This window comes from Oncorhynchus keta, unplaced genomic scaffold (genome assembly GCF_023373465.1).
Source record: "Oncorhynchus keta strain PuntledgeMale-10-30-2019 unplaced genomic scaffold, Oket_V2 Un_contig_23645_pilon_pilon, whole genome shotgun sequence".
Taxonomy (NCBI): domain Eukaryota; kingdom Metazoa; phylum Chordata; class Actinopteri; order Salmoniformes; family Salmonidae; genus Oncorhynchus; species Oncorhynchus keta.
The window spans coordinates 2556-25630 of record NW_026283497.1 but is presented as its reverse complement, the minus strand read 5'-3'; the positions used below and the strand labels follow the sequence as shown (position 1 = coordinate 25630).

Below are 23075 nucleotides of genomic sequence, written 5' to 3'. Positions count from 1 at the left end.
CATGAAGAGAGACAACACTACATGAAGAGAGACAACACAACACTACATGAAGAGAGACAACACAACACTACATAAAGAGAGACAACACAACACTACAAAAGAGAGACACCACAACACTACATAAAGAGAGACACTACAACACTACATAAAGAGAGACAACACAACACTACATAAAGAGAGAGACAATAAAACACATAAAGAGAGACACCACAACACTACATAAAGAGAGACAACACAACACTACATAAAGAGAGACGACAAACACTACATAAAGAGAGACACCACAACACTACATAAAGAGAGAACACTACAAAGAGAGACAACACAACACTACATAAAGAGAGACACCACAACACTACATAAAGAGAGACAACACAACACTACATAAAGAGAGAGACAACACTACAAAAGAGAGACAACACAACACTACATAAAGAGAGACAACACAACACTACATAAAAGAGAGACAACACTACATAAAGAGAGACAACACTACATAAAGAGAGACAACACTACATAAAGAGAGACAACACAACACTACATAAAGAGAGACAACACAACACTACATAAAGAGAGACAACACAACACTACATAAAGAGAGACAACACTACATAAAGAAAGACAACACAACACTACATAAAGAGAGAACACAACACTACATAAAGAGAGACAACACTACAAAAGAGAGACAACACTACATAAAGAGAGACAACACTACATAAAGAGAGACAACACTACATAAAGAGAGACAACACTACATAAAGAGAGACAACACAACATAAAGAGAGACAACACTACATAAAGAGAGACAACACTACATAAAGAGAGACAACACTACATAAAGAGAGACAACACTACATAAAGAGAGACAACACTACATAAAGAGAGACAACACTACATAAAGAGAGACAACACTACATAAAGAGAGACAACACTACATAAAGAGAGACAACACAACATAAAGAGAGACAACACTACATAAAGAGAGACAACACCACATAAAGAGAGACAACACAACATAAAGAGAGACAACACTACATAAAGAGAGACAACACTACATAAAGAGAGACAACACAACATAAAGAGAGACACCACAACACTACATAAAGAGAGACAACACAACACTACATGAAGAGAGACAACACTACATGAAGAGAGACAACACAACACTACATGAAGAGAGACAACACAACACTACACAAAGAGAGACACCACAACACTACATAAAGAGAGACAACACTACATAAAGAGAGACAACACAACACTACATGAAGAGAGACAACACTACATGAAGAGAGACAACACAACACTACATGAAGAGAGACAACACAACACTACATGAAGAGAGACAACACAACACTACATAAAGAGAGACACCACAACACTACATAAAGAGAGACAACACTACAAAGAGAGACAACACTATATAAAGATAGACAACACAACACTACATAAAGAGAGACAACACAACACTACATAAAGAGAGACAAGACAACACTACATAAAGAGAGACAACACAACACTACATAAAGAGAGACAACACAACACTACATAAAGAGAGACAACACTATATAAAGAGAGACAACACAACACTACATAAAGAGAGACAACACAACACTACATAAAGAGAGTCAACACAACACTACATAAAGAGAGACAACACAACACTACATAAAGAGAGACAACACAACACTACATAAAGAGAGACAACAACACTACATAAAGAGAGACACCACAACACTACATAAAGAGAGACGCCACAACACTACATAAAGAGAGACAACACAACACTACATAAAGAGACGCCACAACACTACATAAAGAGAGACACCACAACACTACATAAAGAGAGACGCCACAACACTACATAAAGAGAGACACCACAACACTACATAAAGAGAGACACCACAACACTACATAAAGAGAGACAACACAACACTACATAAAGAGAGACACCACAACACTACATAAAGAGAGACAACACTACACTACATAAAGAGAGACAACACAACACTACATAAAGAGAGACGACACAACACTACATGAAGAGAGACAACACTACATGAAGAGAGACAACACAACACTACATAAAGAGAGACAACACTACACTACATAAAGAGAGACAACACAACACTACATAAAGAGAGACACCACAACACTACATGAAGAGAGACAACACAACACTACATAAAGAGAGACACCACAACACTACGTAAAGAGAGACAACACAACACTACATAAAGAGAGACACCACAACACTACATAAAGAGAGACACCACAACACTACATAAAGAGAGACACGACAACACTACATAAGAGACAACACAACACTACATGAAGAGAGACACCACATCACTACATAAAAGAGAGACAACACAACACTACATAAAGAGAGACAACACAACACTACATAAAGAGAGACACCACAACACTACATAAAGAGAGACACCACAACACTACATAAAGAGAGACAACACAACACTACATAAAGAGAGACCACAACACTACATAAAAGAGAGACGACACAACACTACATAAAGAGAGACAACACTACACTACATAAAGAGAGACACCACAACACTACATAAAGAGAGACACTACAACACTACATAAAGAGAGACACCACAACACTACATAAAGAGAGACAACACAACACTACATAAAGAGAGACACTACAACACTACATAAAGAGAGACCACAACACTACATAAAGAGAGACACCACAACACTACATAAAGAGAGATGACACAACACTACATAAAGAGAGACACCACAACACTACATAAAGAGAGACACTACACTACATAAAGAGAGACACCACAACACTACATAAAGAGAGACCACAACACTACATAAAGAGAGACACCACAACACTACATAAAGAGAGACACCACTACACTACATAAAGAGAGACACCACAACACTACATAAAGAGAGACACCACAACACTACATAAAGAGAGACACCACAACACTACATAAAGAGACAACACAACACTACATAAAGAGAGACACCACAACACTACATAAAGAGAGACAACACTACATAAAGAGAGACAACACAACACTACATAAAGAGAGACACCACAACACTACATAAAGAGAGACAACACTACATAAAGAGAGACAACACAACACTACATAAAGAGAGACACCACAACACTACATAAAGAGAGACACCACAACACTACATAAAGAGAGACAACACAACACTACATAAAGAGAGACAAACACTACACTACATAAAGAGAGACAACACAACACTACATAAAGAGAGACAACACAACACTACATAAAGAGAGACACCACAACACTACATAAAGAGAGACAACACAACACTACATAAAGAGAGACGACACAACACTACATAGAGACAACACAACACTACATAAAGAGAGACAACACAACACTACATAAAGAGAGACCATTTACATTACATTACATTTAAGTCATTTAGCAGACGCTCTTATCCAGAGCGACTTACAAATTGGTGCATACACCTTATGACAACCAGTGGAACAGCCACTTGCATCTAAATCTTGTTGGGGGAGAAGGGGGGTGAGAAGGATTACTTACCCTTACTTACCCTATCCTAGGTATTCCTTGAAGAGGTGGGGTTTCAGGTGTCTCCGGAAGGTGGTGATTGACTCCGCTGTCCTGGCGTCGTGAGGAGTTTGTTCCACCATTGGGGGCCAGAGCAGCGAACAGTTTTGACTGGGCTGAGCGGGAACTGTACTTCCTCAGTGGTAGGGAGGCGAGCAGGCCAGAGGTGGATGAACGCAGTGCCCTTGTTTGGGTGTAGGGCCTGATCAGAGCCTGGAGGTACTGAGGTGCCGTTCCCTCACAGCCCGTAGGCGAGCACCATGGTCTTGTAGCGGATGCGAGCTTCAACTGGAAGCCAGTGGAGAGAGCGGAGGAGCGGGGTGACGTGGAGAGAACTTGGGAAGGTTGAACACCAGACGGGCTGCGGCGTTCTGGATGAGTTGTAGGGGTTTAATGGCACAGGCAGGGAGCCCAGCCAACAGCGAGTTGCAGTAATCAAGACGGGAGATGACAAGTGCCTGGATTAGGACCTGCGCCGCTTCCTGTGTGAGGCAGGGTCGTACTCTGCGGATGTTGTAGAGCATGAACCTACAGGAACGGGACACCGCCTTGATGTTAGTTGAGAACGTCAGGGTGTTGTCCAGGATCACGCCAAGGTTCTTAGCGCTCTGGGAGGAGGACACAATGGAGTTGTCAACCGTGATGGCGAGATCATGGAACGGGCAGTCCTTCCCCGGAGGAAGAGGAGCTCCGTCTTGCTGAGGTTCAGCTTGAGGTGGTGATCCGTCATCCACACTGATATGTCTGCCAGACATGCAGAGATGCGATTCGCCACCTGGTCACTCAGAAGGGGAAAGGAGAAGATTAATTGTGTGTCGTCTGCATAGCAAATGATAGGAGAGACCATGTGAGGTTATGACAGAGCCAAGTGACTTGGTGTATAGCGAGAATAAGAGAGGGCCTAGAACAGAGCCCTGGGGACACCAGTGGTGAGAGCGTGGTGAGGAGACAGATTCTCGCCACGCCACCTGGTAGGAGCGACCTGTCAGGTAGGACGCAATCCAAGCGTGGGCCGCGCCGGAGATGCCCAACTCGGAGAGGGTGGAGAGGAGGATCTGATGGTTCACAGTATCGAAGGCAGCCGATAGGTCTAGAAGGATGAGAGCAGAGGAGAGAGAGTTAGCTTTAGCAGTGCGGAGCGCCTCCGTGATACAGAGAAGAGCAGTCTCCCCAGTTGAATGACTAGTCTTGAAACCTGACTGATTTGGATCAAGAAGGTCATTCTGAGAGAGATAGCGGTAGAGCTGGCCAAGGACGGCACGCTCAAGAGTTTTGGAGAGAAAAGAGAGAAGGGATACTGGTCTGTAGTTGTTGACATCGGAGGGATCGAGTGTAGGTTTTTTCAGAAGGGTGCAACTCTCGCTCTCTTGAAGACGGGAGGACGTAGCCAGCGGTCAGGGATGAGTTGATGAGCGAGGTGAGGTAAGGGAGAAGGTCTCCGGAAATGGTCTGAGAAGAGAGGAGGGGATAGGGTCAAGCGGGCAGGTTGTTGGGCGGCCGGGTCAGTCACAAGACGCGAGATTTCATCTGGAGAGAGAGGGGAGAAAGAGGTCAGAGCATAGGGTAGGGCAGTGTGAGCAGAACTAGCGGTGTCGTTTGACTTAGCAAACGAGGATCGGATGTCATCGACCTTCTTTCAAAATGGTTGACGAAGTCATCTGCAGAGAGGGAGGAGGGAGGGGGGGAGGATTCAGGAGGGAGGAGAAGGTGGCAAAGAGCTTCCTAGGGTTAGAGGCAGATGCTTGGAATTTAGAATGGTAGAAAGTGGCTTTAGCAGCAGAGACAGAGGAGGAAAATGTAGAGAGGAGGGAGAAAGGATGCCAGGTCCGCAGGGAGGCGAGTTTTCCTCCATTTCCGCCTCGGCTGCCCGGAGCCCTGTTCTGTGAGCTCGCAATGAGTCACGAGCCACGGAGCGGGAGGAGGACCGAGCCGGCCTGGAGGATAGGGGACATAGGGAGTCAAAGGATGCAGTAAGGAGGAGAGGAGGGTTGAGGAGGCAGAATCAGGAGATAGGTTGGAGAAAGTTTGAGCAGAGGGAAGAGAAGATAGGATGGAAGAGGAGAGAGTAGCGGGGGAGAGAGAGCGAAGATTGGGACGGCGCGATACCATCCGAGTAGGGGCAGTGTGGGAAGTGTTGGATGAGAGCGAGAGGGAAAAGGATACAAGGTAGTGGTCGGAGACTTGGAGGGGAGTTGCAATGAGGTTAGTGGAAGAACAGCATCTAGTAAAGATGAGGTCAAGCGTATTGCCTGCCTTGTGAGTAGGGGGAGGGTGAGAGGTGAGGTCAAAAGAGGAGAGGAGTGGAAAGAAGGAGGCAGAGAGGAATGAGTCAAAGGTAGACGTGGGGAGGTTAAAGTCGCCCAGGACTGTGAGAGGTGAGCCGTCCTCAGGAAAGGAGCTTATCAAGGCATCAAGCTCATTGATGAACTCTCCGAGGAACCTGGAGGGCGATAAATGATAAGGATGTTAAGCTTGAAAGGGCTGGTAACTGTGACAGCATGGAATTCAAAGGAGGCAATAGACAGATGGGTAAGGGGAGAAAGAGAGAAAGACCACTTGGGAGAGATGAGGATCCCGGTGCCACCACCCCGCTGACCAGAAGCTCTCGGGTGTGCGAGAACACGTGGGCGGACGAGGAGAGAGCAGTAGGAGTAGCAGTGTTATCTGTGGTGATCCATGTTTCCGTCAGTGCCAAGAAGTCAAGGGACTGGAGGGAGGCATAGGCTGAGATGAACTCTGCCTTGTTGGCCGCAGATTGGCAGTTCCAGAGGCTACCAGAGACCTGGAACCCACGTGGGTCGTACGCGCTGGGACCACCAGGTTAGGTGGTGCCCACGCGGTGTGGAGCGTTTGTATGGTCTGTGCAGAGAGGAGAGAACAGGGATAGACAGACACATAGTTGACAGGCTACAGAAAAGGCTACGCTAATGCAAGGAAACTGGAATGACAAGCGGACTACACGTCTCGAATGTTCAGAAAGTTAAACTTACGTAGCAAGAATCTTATTGACTAAAATGATTAAAATGATACAGTACTGCTAAAGTAGGCTAGCTGGCAGTAGCCAGCGTTGTTGACACTACAGACCACACAACACTACATAAAGAGAGACAACACAACACTACATAAAGAGAGACGACACAACACTACATAAAGAGAGACAACACTACATAAAGAGAGACAACACAACACTACATAAAGAGAGACACCACAACACTACATAAAGAGAAACAACACTACATAAAGAGAGACACCACAACACTACATAAAGAGAGACAACACAACACTACATAAAGAGACGTACCACAACACTACATAAAGAGACACCACAACACTACATAAAGAGAGACAACACAACACTACATAAAGAGAGACACCACAACACTACATAAAGAGAGACACCACAACACTACATAAAGAGAGACAACACAACACTACATAAAGAGAGATCGACACAACACTACATAAAGAGAGACACCACAGCACTACATAAAGAGAGACAACACTACATAAAGAGAGACAACACAACACTACATAAAGAGAGACAACACTACACAACACTACATAAGAGAGACAACACAACACTACATAAAGAGAGACAACACTACATAAAGAGAGACAACACAACACTACATAAAGAGAGACAACACTACATAAAGAGAGACAACACTACATAAAGAGAGACACCATAACACTACATAAAGAGAGACAACACAACACTACATGAAGAGAGACAACACAACACTACATAAAGAGAGACAACACAACACTACATAAAGAGAGACAACACTACACTACATAAAGAGAGACCACAACACTACATAAAGAGAGACACCACAACACTACATAAAGAGAGACACCACAACACTACATAAAGAGAGACACCACAACACTACATAAAGAGAGACAACACAACACTACATAAAGAGAGACAACACAACACTACATAAAGAGAGACAACACAACACTACATAAAGAGAGACAACACTACAAAAGAGAGACAACACTACATAAAGAGAGACACCAACACTACAAAGAGAGACAACACAACACTACAAAGAGAGACAACACAACACTACATAAAAGAGAGACAACACAACACTACATAAAGAGAGACAACACTACACTACATAAAGAGAGACCACAACACTACATAAAGAGAGACACCACAACACTACATAAAGAGAGACAACACTACAAAAGAGAGACACCACAACACTACATAAAGAGAGACACCACAACACTACACAACACTACATAAAGAGACACCACAACACTACATAAAGAGAGACACCACAACACTACATAAAGAGAGACGACACAACACTACATAAAGAGAGACGACACAACACTACATAAAGAGAGACACCACAACACTACATAAAGAGAGACACCACAATACTACATAAAGAGAGACACCACAACACTACACATAAAGAGAGACACCAAACACTACATAAAGAGAGACAACACAACACTACATAAAGAGAGACAACACAACACTACATAAAGAGAGACAACACAACACTACATAAAGAGAGACAACACAACACTACATAAAGAGAGACAACACAACACTACATAAAGAGAGACAACACAACACTACATAAAGAGAGACAACACAACACTACATAAAGAGAGACACCACAACACTACATAAAGAGAGACACCACAACACTACATAAAGAGAGACAACACAACACTACATAAAGAGAGACAACACAACACTACATAAAGAGAGACAACACAACACTACATAAAGAGAGACAACACAACACTACATAAAGAGAGACAACACAACACTACATAAAGAGAGACAACACAACACTACATAAAGAGAGACAACACAACACTACATAAAGAGAGACAACACAACACTACATAAAGAGAGACACCACAACACTACATAAAGAGAGACAACACAACACTACATAAAGAGAGACAACACAACACTACATAAAGAGAGACAACACAACACTACATGAAGAGAGACACCACAACACTACATAAAGAGAGACACCACAACACTACATAAAGAGAGATGAGACAACAATATATCACGCAAAGCAGCCACAGCGCTCAGTAAGAGTGTCCATGATTTGAGTCTTTGAATGAAGAGATTGAGATAAAACTGTCCAGTTTTAGTGTTTGTTGCAGCACATTCCAGTCGCTACCTGCTGTGAACTGAAAAGAGGAGCGACCCAGGGATGTGTGTGCTTTGGGGACCTTTAACAGAATGTGACTGGCAGAACAGGTGTTGTATGTGGAGGATGAGGGCTGCAGTAGATATCCCAGATAGGGGGGAGTGAGGCCTGTGAGGGCTGCAGTAGATATCTCAGGTAGGGGGGAGTGAGGCCTATGAGGGCTGCAGTAGATATCTCAGGTAGGGGGGAGTGAGGCCTATGAGGGCTGCAGTAGATATCTCAGATAGGGGGGAGTGAGGCCTATGAGGGCTGCAGTAGATATCTCAGGTAGGGGGGAGTGAGGCCTATGAGGGCTGCAGTAGATATCTCAGGTAGGGGGGAGTGAGGCCTATGAGGGCTACAGTAGATATCTCAGGTAGGGGGAGCGAGGCCTATGAGGGCTGCAGTAGATATCTCAGGTAGGGGAGTGAGGCCTATGAGGGCTGCAGTAGATATCCCAGGTAGGGGGGAGTGAGGCCTATGAGGGCTACAGTAGATATCTCAGATAGGGGGGAGTGAGGCCTATGAGGGCTGCAGTAGATATCTCAGATAGGGTGGAGTGAGGCCTATGAGGGCATTGATCCCAGAATCCGTTGTCTCCATGTAGTCTAGTCTGTCGACAACATTAAAAGGTGCACAGTATTTAAAGGGATGGCTTCAGATAAATATACTGAAAACTCTATTGAATAAAAACTCCATGATAAAATCTGTTGGGCAGCAAGTGGGAGGGTTTTCCTTGGTTGAATGACGTTTATTCAGAGCACAAGGGAACCACGCCTGCAGAGCCTGTTAGGCACCTGCAGAAGGTACAGTGCTCTTGCGTAAAGTATTCGGCCCCCTTGAACTTTGCGACCTTTTGCCACATTTCAGGCTTCAACATAAAGATATAAAACTGTATTTTTTTGAAGAATCAACAACAAGTGGGACACAATCATGAAGTGGAACGACATTTATTGATATTTAAAACTTTTTTAACAAATCAAAAACGGAAAATTGGGCGTGCAAAATTATTCAGCCCCCTTAAGTTAATACTTTGTAGCGCCACCTTTTGCTGCGATTACAGCTGTAAGTCGCTTGGGGTATGTCTCTATCAGTTTTGCATATCGAGAGACTGACATTTTTTCCCATTCCTCCTTGAAAAACAGCTCAAGCTCAGTGAGGTTGGATGGAGAGCATTTGTGAACAGCAGTTTCCAGTTCTTTCCACAGATTCTCGATTGGATTCAGGTCTGGACTTTGACTTGACCATTCTAACACCTGGATAGGTTTATTTTTGAACCATTCCATTGTAGATTTTGCTTTATGTTTTGGATCATTGTCTTGTTGGAAAACAAATCTCCGTCCCAGTCTCAGGTCTTTGCAGACTCCATCAGGTTTTCTTCAGAATGGTCCTGTATTTGGCTCCATCCATCTTCCCATCAATTTTAACCATCTTCCCTGTCCCTGCTGAAGAAAAGCAGGCCAAACCATGATGCTGCCACCACCATGTTTGACAGTGGGATGGTGTGTTCAGGGTGATGAGCTGTGTTGCTTTACGCCAAACATAACGTTTGCATTGTTGCCAAAAAAGTTAAATTTTGGTTTCATCTGACCAAAGCACCTTCTTCCACATGTTTGGTGTGTCTCCCAGGTGGCTTGTGGCAAACTTTCAACGACACTTTTATGGATATCTTTAAGAAATGGCTTTCTTCTTGCCACTCTTCCATAAAGGCCAGATTTGTGCAATATACGACTGATTGTTGTCCTATGGACAGAGTCTCCCACCTAAGCTGTAGATCTCTGCAGTTCATCCAGAGTGATCATGGGCCTCTTGGCTGCATCTCTGATCAGTCTTCTCCTTGTATGAGCTGTAAGTTTAGAGGGACGGCCAGGTCTTGGTAGATTTGCAGTGGTCTGATACTCCTTCCATTTCAATATTATCGCTTGCACAGTGCTCCTTGGGATGTTTAAAGCTTGGGAAATCTTTTTATCCAAATCCGGCTTTAACCTTCTTCACAACAGTATCTCGGACCTGCCTGGTGTGTTCCTTGTTCTTCATGATGCTCTCTGCGCTTTTAACGGACCTCTGAGACTATCACAGTGCAGGTGCATTTATACGGAGACTTGATTACACACAGGTGGATTGTATTTATCATCATTAGTCATTTAGGTCAACATTGGATCATTCAGAGATCCTCACTGAACTTATGGAGAGAGTTTGCTGCACTGAAAGTAAAGGGGCTGAATAATTTTGCACGCCCAATTTTTCAGTTTTGATTTGTTAAAAAGTTTGAAATATCCAATAAATGTTGTTCCACTTCATGATTGTGTCCCACTTGTTGTTGATTCTTCACAAAAAATACAGTTTTATATCTTTATGTTTGAAGCCTGAAATGTCGCAAAGTTCAAGGGGGGCCGAATACTTTTCGCAAGGCACTGTATGTCTGAATAGAAGGGAACCACGCCTGCAGAAGGTGTCTGACAGGTCTGACAGGTCTGAATACCAACTACTGAGAAGTACGTAGCAAAGGCGTAAATTCCTGAATCAGTTCCTAATGAGGTGTGTACTTTTCTTTGGTAAGACCTGTTTCTAATACAGCGAAGGTCAGATGGATGAGGGTCCTGTATGTTGACTCCATCTGGCTAGACAACACAAACCGATCTGGCACCTGGCTACAATGGGTCTACAACTACACGGACCCATATTCAGTGGTGCCACTCAGTCTGGTGCATCGTCTCTCAGGCTAAACATTAAAACGTCTGTCTAGCTCAACGTGTTGTCGCAGGACTGGATTTAAAGCCTGATGTTGTTTAGGGGTTGAGGTAAAGGTATCAGGGATGTTGGAAGCTACTCAGTTTTACTACATCAGGCCAACCACTGGTTGGTTTAGTCTGTCAGGGATAACGCCTCAGAGTTTTAGATGCTAAGAAATACCTTATTATTATTTTTAAATTCAGAATTGAAGGTATTATCCCCCAACATTTGCAGTTGTTTGGTGTTACCACTTACTATGTCCAGTAGAACTGCAGGTCTGAGGTCAGCCTTGTAAACAAACATCACTAATCAAGAGGACTGTGTGCCTTCCTTTCACAGCCCGGTGGTGTCACCCTAGCTCAGGCTCTCACCTCATCCCCCATACCCCTGGTCTCACCCCCTTACCCCTGGTCTGCTGTCCTGGGGCCCCCTCACCTCCTGTAGATCCTAACTCACTGGGCACCCCACTCCATCACACTAACCCCTTCAGCCCGTCTCCTCCCCTCATGTCTCCTCCAACCCGTTCCTCTCTCTCCTCCAGTGTAACCCTTTCTACGAGGAGCTCCTAGCTGACCAAGCTCTAAACCTTAACTCTGCCCAGCCCCATCTGCCTCCCTGTTGTTCTAGCTTTACCTCCTATATCTCAGTAGCACCCCAAACCTGGTCTACCAACCCCTAACCCGGTACCCATCCTGCCCCCAACCCAAGACAGCCCAGTCACACCAGACTGCACTAACACTGGTATGAAAAGAGCCTCCCTGAAACTTCCTCCAGAAGAGAAGAGCGCCAACACTAAGGATGAAGAAGAAGAAGAAGCAGTCACACAGACTGCACTAACACTGGTATGAAGGCCTCCTGAACAAAGAGCCTCCCTGAAACTTCCTCCAGAATGAGGAACAAAGAGCGCCAACACTAAGGATGAAGAAGAAGAAGAAGAAGCAGTCACACCAGACTGCACTAACACTGGTATGAAGGAACAAAGAGCCTCCCTGAAACTTCCTCCAGAAGAGGAGAGCGCCAACACTAAGGATAAAGAAGAAGAAGAAGAAGCAGTCACACCAGACTGCACTAACACTGGTATGAAGGAACAAAGAGCCTCCCTGAAACTTCCTCCAGAAGAGAAGAGCGCCAACACTAAGGATGAAGAAGAAGAAGAAGAAGAAGCAGTCACACCAGACTGCACTAACACTGGTATGAAGGAACAAAGAGCCTCCCTGAAACTTCCTCCAGAAGAGAAGAGCGCCAACACTAAGGATGAAGAAGAAGAAGAAGAAGCAGTCACACCAGACTGCACTAACACTGGTATGAAGGAACAAAGAGCCTCCCTGAAACTTCCCTCCAGAAGTGTCCTCTGCTAACTCCCCTCTGTGAGGAAGACATGCCCTCTGCTAACTCTCCCCTCTGTGAGGAAGACATGCCCTCTGCTAACTCTCCCCTCTGTGAGGAAGACATGTCCTCTGCTAACTCTCCCTCTGTGAGGAAGACATGTCCCTATGCTAACTCTCCCCTCTGTGAGGAAGACATGTCCTATGGTAAGGCTGAGACTCCATCATTCTACACTGCCACTGGCCCAGACAACATGGCTGCTTTAGACTTGATGGGGAGTTCTCTGGCGATCGATGCTCGGCCACTTGTGATGATGTCATCCGGTCAGACACAATAGATCGAGCCACATCCCATCTGGGAGCCACCTGTGTTGTTAAAGAGAAGACCACATCCCCTGCAGCAAGGATAGACTGGCCAATCGGCATGGACTTAGAATCATATAACTCAGCAGAACTTTCCAATGTACTTCTGTACTCTGTCAGGTCTCAAGCTCACAGTCCACTAAAAACAGTTCAGTCCACTACTGGGACATCTAGTGGTGAGAAGGTCAATGAAGACATTGAGGATTACAGATCAGAGGACCAATACTCAGAACACCCTCGTGTGGAGTCCGTTGTAGTCCAACATTCTCTCTCAGAAGAACACCCTCGTGTGGAGTCCAAGGTTGTAGTCCAACATTCTCTCAGGAAGAACACCCTCTCAGTCGGGAGTCCGTTGTAGTCAACATTTCTCTCTCAGAAGAACACCCTCGTGTGGAGTCCGTTGTAGTCCACATTCTCTCAGAAGAACACCCTCGTGTGAGTCCGTTTGTGTAGTTCCAACATTCTCTTCTCTCAGAAGAACACCCTCGTGTGGAGTCCGTTGTAGTCCAACATTCTCTCAGAAGAACACCCTCGTGTGGAGTCCGTTGTAGTCCAACATTCTCTCTCAGAAGAACACCCTCTCCAACGGTCCCTCTCAGAGGGCACAAGGAGGAACAGCGTTGAGGACCTGACCCTGTCGTTCGGCAGCGACCCTGGCGTTGTAACCCCGGGTCGTCGTCCTTTGTCCAGCAGCATGACACTTCTGACCTCCTCGCTGCCTCCTCCTTCTCCGCTCCTTCCTCTCTAACTGCTGAACGTAACATCTTCCCCTCCAGCTCTCTCCTCTCTCCCTGCCGCCCCCTGCTACTGTGAGGTCATCAGTAAGCACTGTCTCGGCCCGCAACCCTTTTCTCACTGCACAGCCAGTGATTGGTGCATCGCATGCTGGCATGCCCCAGGAGACACATCCGCCAGCCAATCAGCAGATCAGGTGAGGTCACATGTTTACTGGGAAGTGGGGGGTGTCTCAACAGGGCCTCAAGTTCTTCTTCTTCTTCTCTCAGCGACTGCCCCATAGTTGATGCAAAGATGAGCCCTCTACTTATCTCTATGGCGATTGACGATCCGGGGGTCCTCCCGTTACTTCCACTGCCTCTCCTCTGCAACCTGTCTTAGTTAACCCTTAGTTATCCTTAGTTAAGTTAACCCCGCCCCCCTCCTCTTCATTCTCTTCTGTGTGAAAAGCTTCTACTCTGTGGTTCTTGTCTCTTCTTGTCTCTATGGTCAGTGTGATGGGTCCTGAAGTTAACCCCGCCCCCTCCCCAATGAAATGTAGTATAGAATCCTTTATGTGTTTGATACGGGGGCGACAGGCGCAAGTTGGTGGCAGAACAAGGGGGAGTTATTCTGTAGAAAGCCAGCAAAAAGGTATGTATTTACATGGTGCTTATGGGTGCATTTCACACTACTTTTGGATTATAATGGGATTTTCAGGCTCGTGTGAATGTCCTGCTTAACATAATGTTTGTGTCATCATCGCAAATCAAATGCATTATACTTCAAATACACTTCAACCAGTAAAATGGCTCTTCGGCTAGCTTTTGCTACAAGCTATATCATATGAGCGTTAGCATTCTAGCTAACAAATGCTACATCCAAAATAGTTATTTTGCAAAGATCACATCCAAGTATAATCTTAGCGACTGTTCAAGCAAGAATCAAAACATCATGGTAGCGTATGAGAACCCGGAAATGATTTTGTTTAGAAGTAATAACGTCAATCTAATGTACATCTTGAATGGGTACAGATGGCGATGGCTTTCTTACTGCAGCCAAGAGTCGTGGACATCTGTGACTGACGTCATTGTGTACTGGAAGGGTCTATTCACACTCACAGACCTGCTAGGAGGGAGAGTACTGGAGGACAGGGTTCAATAACAGCTAGGAGAGAGAGTACTGGAGGACAGGTCCCAATAACAGCTAGGAGAGGGAGAGTACTGGAGGACAGGGTTCAATAACAGCTAGGAGGGGAGTACTGGAGGACAGGGTTCAATAACAACTAGGAGGGAGAGTACTGGAGGACAGGGTTCAATAACAGCTAGGAGGGAGAGTACTGGAGGACAGGGTTCAATAACAACTAGGAGGGAGAGTACTGGAGGACAGGGTTCAATAACAGCTAGGAGGGAGAGTACTGGAGGACAGGGTTCAATAACAGCTAGGAGGGAGAGTACTGGACGACAGGGTTCAATAACAGCTAGGAGGGAGAGTACTGGAGGACAGGGTTCAATAACAGCTAGGAGGGAGAGTACTGGAGGACAGGGTTCAATAACAGATAGGAGGGAGAGTACTGGAGGACAGGGTTCAATAACAGCTAGGAGGGAGAGTACTGGAGGACAGGGTTCAATAACAGCTAGGAGGAGAGTACTGGAGGACAGGGTTCAATAACAGCTAGGAGGGAGAGTACTGGAGGACAGGGTTCAATAACAGCTAGGAGGGAGAGTACTGGAGGACAGGGTTCAATAACAGCTAGGAGGGAGAGTACTGGAGGACAGGGTTCAATAACAGCTAGGAGGGAGAGTACTGAGGAGGACAGAAATCCCAATAACAGCTAGGAGGGAGAGTACTGGAGGACAGGGTTCAATAACAGATAGGAGGGAGAGTACTGGAGGACAGGGTTCAATAACAGCTAGGAGGGAGAGTACTGGAGGACAGGGTTCAATAACAGCTAGGAGGGAGAGTACTGGAGGACAGGGTTCAATAACAGCTAGGAGGGAGAGTACTGGAGGACAGGGTTCAATAACAAATAGGAGGGAGAGTACTGGAGGACAGGGTTCAATAACAGCTAGGAGGGAGAGTACTGGAGGACAGGGTTCAATAACAGCTAGGAGGGAGAGTACTGGAGGACAGGGTTCAATAACAGCTAGGAGGGAGAGTACTGGAGGACAGGGTTCAATAACAGCTAGGAGGGAGAGTACTGGAGGACAGGGTTCAATAACAGCTAGGAGGGAGAGTACTGGAGGACAGGGTTCAATAACAGCTAGGTGGGGGAGTACTGGAGGACAGGGTTCAATAACAGCTTGGAGGGAGAGTACTGGAGGACAGGGTTCAATAACAGCTAGGTGGGGGAGTACTGGAGGACAGGGTTCAATAACAGCTAGGAGGGAGAGTACTGGAGGACAGGGTTCAATAACAGCTAGGAGGGAGAGTACTGGAGGACAGGGTTCAATAACAGATAGGAGGGGAGGACAGGGTTCAATAACAGCTAGGAGGGGGAGTACTGGAGGACAGGGTTCAATAACAGCTAGGAGGGGGAGTACTGGAGGACAGGGTTCAATAACAGCTAGGAGGGGGAGTACTGGAGGACAGGGTTCAATAACAGCTAGGAGGGAGAGTACTGGAGGACAGGGTTCAATAACAGCTAGGAGGGAGAGTACTGGAGGACAGGGTTCAATAACAGCTAGGAGGGAGAGTACTGGAGGACAGGGTTCAATAACAGCGAGGAGGGAGAGTACTGGAGGACAGGGTTCAATAACAGCGAGGAGGGGGAGTACTGGAGGACAGGATTCAATAACAGCTTTCTCTGTGAAACTATCTTCACTATCTTCAAGTTCAAGTCTGGAGACTGAAAGATGGACTTTTATTTTTGTGCCCTTTTCTATCAGTGACGCGTCTTACTGTATGTCCCTTTACAGTCCTCACCCAGTGAAGCCCCTGACCCCAGAGGAGAAGAGGCGAGCGGAACTTTCTGAGGGGCGGTCGGTGCTGGACAAACTCAAGTCCTCTATCCACCCGGGGAGGAGCAGCCAGCCCACCGAGCAGCAGCCTGAGAAGAAAAAGGTACAGCAGTGACTCGCTGGCACACACCACACAGAACTACCACACAGAACTACCACACAGAACTACCACACAGAACTACCACACAGAACTACCACACAGAACTACCACACAGAACTACCACACAGGACTACCACACAGAACAACCACACAGGACTACCACACAGAACTACCACACAGGACTACCACACAGGACTACCACACAGGACTACCACGCAGAACTACCACGCAGAACTACCACACAGAACTACCACACAGAACTACCACACAGAACTACCACACAGAACTACCACACAGAACTACCACACAGAACTACCACACAGAACTACCACACAGAACTACCACACAGAACAACCACACAGAACTACCACACAGAACTACCACACAGAACTACCACACAGAACTACCACACAGAGCTACCACACAGAACTACCACACAGAACTACCACACAGAAAGCACAAACTGAAGCAATTGGCAGTTTCTCTGTTTAACTTAATCCCCCTCTCTCATTGTATTTACCTCTCCTTTCTCCCCCTCTCTCTCTCATTGTCTTTACCTCTCCTTTCTCCCCCTCTCTCTCTCATTGTCTTTACCTCCTTTCTCCCCCTCTCTCTCTCATTGTCTTTACCTCTCCTTTCTCCCCCCTCTCTCTCTCTCGTTGTCTTTACCTCTCCTTTCTCCCCCTCTCTCATTGTCTTTACCTCTCCTTTCTCCCCCTCTCTCTCTCATTGTCTTTACCTCGCCTTTCTCCCCCTCTCTCTCGTTGTCTTTACCTCTCCTTTCTCCCCCTCTCTCTCTCGTTGTCTTTACCTCACCTTTCTCCCCCTCTCTCTCGTTGTCTTTACCTCTCCTTTCTCCCCCTCTCTCTCTCGTTGTCTTTACCTCGCCTTTCTCCCCTCTCGTTTTCTTTTTACCTCTCCTTTCTCCCCTCTCGTTTTCTTTTACCTCGCCTTTCTCCCCCTCTCTCTCTCGTTGTCTTTACCTCTCCTTTCTCCCCCTCTCTCTCTCGTTGTCTTTACCTCGCCTTTCTCCCCTCTCTCTCTCGTTGTCTTTACCTCGCCTTTCTCCCCTCTCTCTCTCGTTGTCTTTACCTCGTCTTTTCCCCCCTCTCTCGTTGTCTTTACCTTGCCTTTCTCTCCCCTCTCTCGTTGTCTTTACCTCGCCTTTCTCCCCTCTCTCATTGTCTTTACCTCTCATTTCTCTCCCTCTCTCTCTCGTTGTCTTTACCTCGCCTTTCTCCCTCTCGTTGTCTTTACCTCGCCTTTCTCTCCCTCTCTCTCTCGTTGTCTTTACCTCGCCTTTCTCCTCTCTTGTTGTCTTTACCTCGCCTTTCTCCCCTCTCTCTCTCGTTGTCTTTACCTTGCCTTTCTCTCCCTCTCTCGTTGTCTTTACCTCGCCTTCTCCCCCTCTCTCATTGTCTTTACCTCTCATTTCTCTCCCCCTCTCTCTCGTTGTCTTTACCTCGCCTTTCTCCCTCTCTCGTTGTCTTTACCTCGCCTTTCTCTCCCTCTCTCTCTCGTTGTCTTTACCTCGCCTTTCTCCCTCTCTCGTTGTCTTTACCTCGCCTTTCTCCCCTCTCTCTCTCGTTGTCTTTACCTTGCCTTTCTCTCCTCCCTCTCTCGTTGTCTTTACCTCGCCTTTCTCCCTCTCTAGTTGTCTTTACCTCGCCTTTCTCCCCTCTCTCTCTCGTTGTCTTTACCTCTCCTTTCTCCCCTCTTTCTTTCTCTCCAAGTCTCTGACGGAGGGAGCTGGGCCTTACTACCACCTGACCCACAGTGAGCTGGTCGCCCTCCTCCTCCAACGGGAGGCAGACCTACCGGCAGAGGGTGGAGTTTGACCACCAGAGGGCGTTGCTAGCGAAGCGGGAGGCGGAGTTGAAGAAGATGAAGCCTCAGGTTAGGGATCTGGAGGACTACATAGACACGCTGCTGGTTCGCATTATGGAGCAGACTCCCACCATCCTGCAGGTCGGCACCAAGCTCAAGTGACCGAGAGAGGGACTGATGGAATGGGGGTAACTAGCACCTAGGCTTGTGACATTCCCAGGTTTTCTATAAATCCTGGTTGGAAGATTCCCGGAATCCGGAGGGAATAAGCAGGGGATCCAGGAATACTCTAACTGGGATTTCTGGGAAAACCTGAGAATTTTGTTTGCCGCAATTTTGCAACCCTGCTTGCACCTCGTTACTCTGACCCCCCATAACAACCTCTACTCTGACCCCCTCCATAACAACCTCTACTCTGACCGCCCCCATAACAACACAACAACAATAGCTGTCTTCTTTATTAGTCCGTTCACTGCTGTGCTTCTGACATAATACTGTAGCTAGAAAACACAGCACTGACACAGCGGATGGTTTGGAATTGACTTCTCTTGTATTGGAAGGTGCCCTCCCTGGTTTTGAAGGGGTTTGGGTTGCGGTGGTGGGTTGTGGTTCGTAAGGTTATGGTTTGGTAGAGGTCGTGGGGTTAAACAAGAGGGTCCTCAGGTTGTTTCAGGTATACCCAGTTGGTATTTGAGCTAAGAGATCAAACCCAGATCACTCCGATACTGAATGACTTCCTCTTCATCACCTAGGCTACATCCAAAATGGCACCCTAGATTCTGTGTAGTGCACTACTTTTGATCGGGGCCCAAAGGGAAACCCATATAGGGCTCTGGTCAATAGTAGTGCACTATATAGGGAATAGGGTGCCATTTGGAATGCAGGCCCAGTCACTTCACAACCTAGACATTTTGCCCTGCAGACAAGTGCACCTACCACAGTTGTCAAGCTACAAATCAAATGAGAGATAGGAACTATCACCCATGTGTTATGGGCTGTGTCCCTAAAGTAGTGCACTATGTAGGGAATAGGTTGCCATTTAGGATGTAAAAATGATGTGCAAATTAATGGAATGGGAAGTGGTTTTAGGTTCAAAAGTGTTCTTACAAAAACAAACAGATGAATAGTTTGATCTTTGATGCGAAGTTCAGCTTGATTTGCTTTTTCTTTCATTTCTTACAATATGCTGCTTTTAACGTGGTGTATTGCAGGCAGACAGACAGACAGACAGACAGACAGACAGACAGACAGACAGACAGACAGACAGACAGACAGACAGACAGACAGACAGACAGACAGACAGACAGCAGACAGACATGTGTTGATACCATTAAGATAAGTACTATAGGTCTCAATGTTAGGCCTATTACCCGGCTAGATAATGTACTGTTTCAGATGATACTACCAGGCTAAGAAATTGAGTGTTGTGTAGTGCAGATAGACGTGCACAGAATGTATTGATACGATCAGGTTAAGTATTGTACCTTTTCAGATAGTGTGGCAAAAATTCTGATCGGGTTTTCCAGAAATCCAGGTTGGATAATTCCGGGATTCGGAAGGGAATAAGTAGGAAATCCAGGTTGGATAATTCCGGGATTCGGAAGGGAATAAGTAGGAAATCCAGGTTGAATAATTCCGGGATTCGGAAGGGAATAAGTAGGAAATCCAGGTTGGATAATTCCGGGATTCGGAAGGGAATAAGTAGGAAATCCAGAATCCTCCAACAAGGACTTCTGGAAAATAAAAAACATGTTGGGAAACCCTAGTTTCAGATGTATTGTTAATACCAGGCTATGTTCTGTACTGTTTCAGATGTATTGTTAATACCAGGCTATGTTCTGTACTGTTTCAGATGTATTGTTAATACCAGGCTATGTTCTGTACTGTTTCAGATGTATTGTTAATACCAGGCTATGTTCTGTACTGTTTCAGATGTATTGTTAATACCAGGCTAAGAACTGTCTGGGTGACACTGCTTCTCCAACACGCTTCTCCTTCCTTCCACTGTGCATTATTCAATCAACACAATTTATTATAGAGACAAAATAATGCTCAGAAACATGATTTATTATAGAGACAAAACAATGCTTAGAAACATGATTTCTCATAGCAACAAAACAATGCTTAGAAACATGATTTCTCATAGCAACAGAACAATGCTTAGAAACATGATTTCTCATAGCAACAGAACAATACTTAGAAACATGATTTCTCATAGCAACAAAACAATGCTTAGAATCATGATTTCTCATAGCAACAGAACAATGCTTAGAAACATGATTTCTCATAGCAACAAAATAATGCTTAGAAACATACTGGTACTTGACTCCCCTCTGCCTGTCTCTCTGTTTCTGTATGTACCCCCATTCCCTGTGCTTGAGCTAAAGCATGCGTACTACTACTAATAATGCTGTCAGGTGTCTTACTAAAGGGATCTATAACTTATCTACAGCTGTATATGCCATCTTGAAACGCCAAATGCTGCCTTATGGTTTTTCCTTAATGCTCCAGTTCACAGTTTGGTTCCAGAAGAGCACTTCACCATTTCACCTAAAGGAGATTGGGACACATGAAGAAAAAGTCAAGCCATTGTCCCGTTATTCTGTCACAACACTTTGCTTTGTTGCAATGTTATTTAGTTGTTGTTTAGTTCATCACACAAGAAGATTGTGTGCATACTAACAGGTTATGAGCAGAAACCCCATTGTGTGCATACTAACAGGTTATGAGCAGAAACCCCATTGTGTGCATACTAACAGGTTATGAGCAGAAACCCCATTGTGTGCATACTAACAGGTTATGAGCAGAAACCCCATTGTGTGCATACTAACAGGTTATGAGCAGAAACCCCATTGTGTGCATACTAACAGGTTATGAGCAGAAACCCCATTGTGTGCATACTAACAGGTTATGAGCAGAAACCCCATTGTGTGCATACTAACAGGTTATGAGCAGAAACCCCATTGTGTGCATACTAACAGGTTATGAGCAGAAACCCCATTGTGTGCATACTAACAGGTCATCAGCAGAAACCCATTGTGTGCATACTAACAGGTTATGAGCAGAAACCCCATTGTGTGCATACTAACAGGTTATGAGCAGAAACCCCATTGTGTGCATACTAACAGGTTATGAGCAGAAACCCCATTGTGTGCATACTAACAGGTCATCAGCAGAAACCCCATTGTGTGCATACTAACAGGTTATGAGCAGAAACCCCATTGTGTGCATACTAACAGGTTATGAGCAGAAACCCCATTGTGTGCATACTAACAGGTTATGTGCAGAAACCCCATTGTGTGCATACTAACAGGTTATGAGCAGAAACCCCATTGTGTGCATACTAACAGGTTATGAGCAGAAACCCCATTGTGTGCATACTAACAGGTTATGAGCAGAAACCCCATTGTGTGCATACTAACAGGTTATGAGCAGAAACCCCATTGTGTGCATACTAACAGGTTATGAGCAGAAACCCCATTGTGTGCATACTAACAGGTTATGAGCAGAAACCCCATTGTGTGCATACTAACAGGTTATGAGCAGAAACCCCATTGTGTGCATACTAACAGGTTATGAGCAGAAACCCCATTGTGTGCATACTAACAGGTTATGAGCAGAAACCCCATTGTGTGCATACTAACAGGTTATGAGCAGAAACCCCATTGTGTGCATACTAACAGGTTATGAGCAGAAACCCCATTGTGTGCATACTAACAGGTTATGAGCAGAAACCCCATTGTGTGCATACTAACAGGTTATGAGCAGAAACCCCATTGTGTGCATACTAACAGGTTATGAGCAGATGATGATTACCTGTGGAATGCCAAAAGCCAAACCTTGAACCCTAATGAACATATGGAGGTTTGATTCACTGTAGTTATTGTGAAGCCACTGTTGCTAAATGGGTTCCAGTCTGTTGAGCTGTCATTCCCTTTCCTTGTCATAGTGGAATGTCAACACAAACGGACTGGATTTCTCCAGGCTAAACTGTTACAGCATTTCTAGATGTTCTTGCACTACCCTCCTCTTCAGAAGCGTAGAAATAGAATGGTCAGAACATACAGAGCCTTAAGAAAGTATTCAATCTTCGATCTTGATTTGGTAAGTGTTGAACCCGATTACAGCTGGGAGTCTTTGTGTCTCTAAAAGCTTTTCACACCTGGATTGTTCAGCATTTTGCTCATTATCCTTTTAAAAACTCTTCAAGCTCGGTCAAGTTGGTTGTCAAGTTGGTTGTTGATCATTGCTAGACAACCATTTATGTCTTG

General features: G+C 45.5%; 1 protein-coding gene and 1 long non-coding RNA gene across 3 annotated transcripts; both read left to right on the top strand.

The window, feature by feature from the left end:
• Positions 1-14069: 14069 nt before the first annotated feature.
• On the top strand, positions 14070-19171 carry LOC127921809 (rab11 family-interacting protein 5-like). The gene is made up of 3 exons (XM_052505404.1): positions 14070-14134; positions 16836-16980; positions 18711-19171. Exons 1-3 carry the CDS (start codon positions 14094-14096, stop codon positions 18813-18815), a joined length of 291 nt encoding a protein of 96 aa, XP_052361364.1. The 5' UTR covers positions 14070-14093; the 3' UTR covers positions 18816-19171.
• A 955-nt stretch (positions 19172-20126) lies between these two features.
• LOC127921810 (uncharacterized) lies at positions 20127-22584 on the top strand. 2 transcript variants are annotated; one of them, XR_008109639.1, is made up of 3 exons: positions 20127-20428; positions 20519-21822; positions 21859-22584. It is a non-coding gene; the product is annotated as an uncharacterized LOC127921810 (long non-coding RNA). The 2 variants fall into 2 exon arrangements; XR_008109640.1 differs by having other exon boundaries at positions 20127-21822; positions 21859-21969; positions 22007-22584.
• The last annotated feature ends 491 nt before the right edge of the window (positions 22585-23075 follow it).

Excerpts from the sequence above, each read along its gene's own strand:
- LOC127921809 (XM_052505404.1), top strand. The coding sequence starts at position 14,094 with ATGCCCCAGGAGACACATCCGCCAGCCAATCAGCAGATCAG. Across the intron at positions 14,135-16,835 it reads CCAGCCAATCAGCAGATCAG|TCCTCACCCAGTGAAGCCCC; the intron begins GTGAGGTCACAT and ends GTCCCTTTACAG. Across the intron at positions 16,981-18,710 it reads AGCAGCCTGAGAAGAAAAAG|TCTCTGACGGAGGGAGCTGG; the intron begins GTACAGCAGTGA and ends TTTCTCTCCAAG.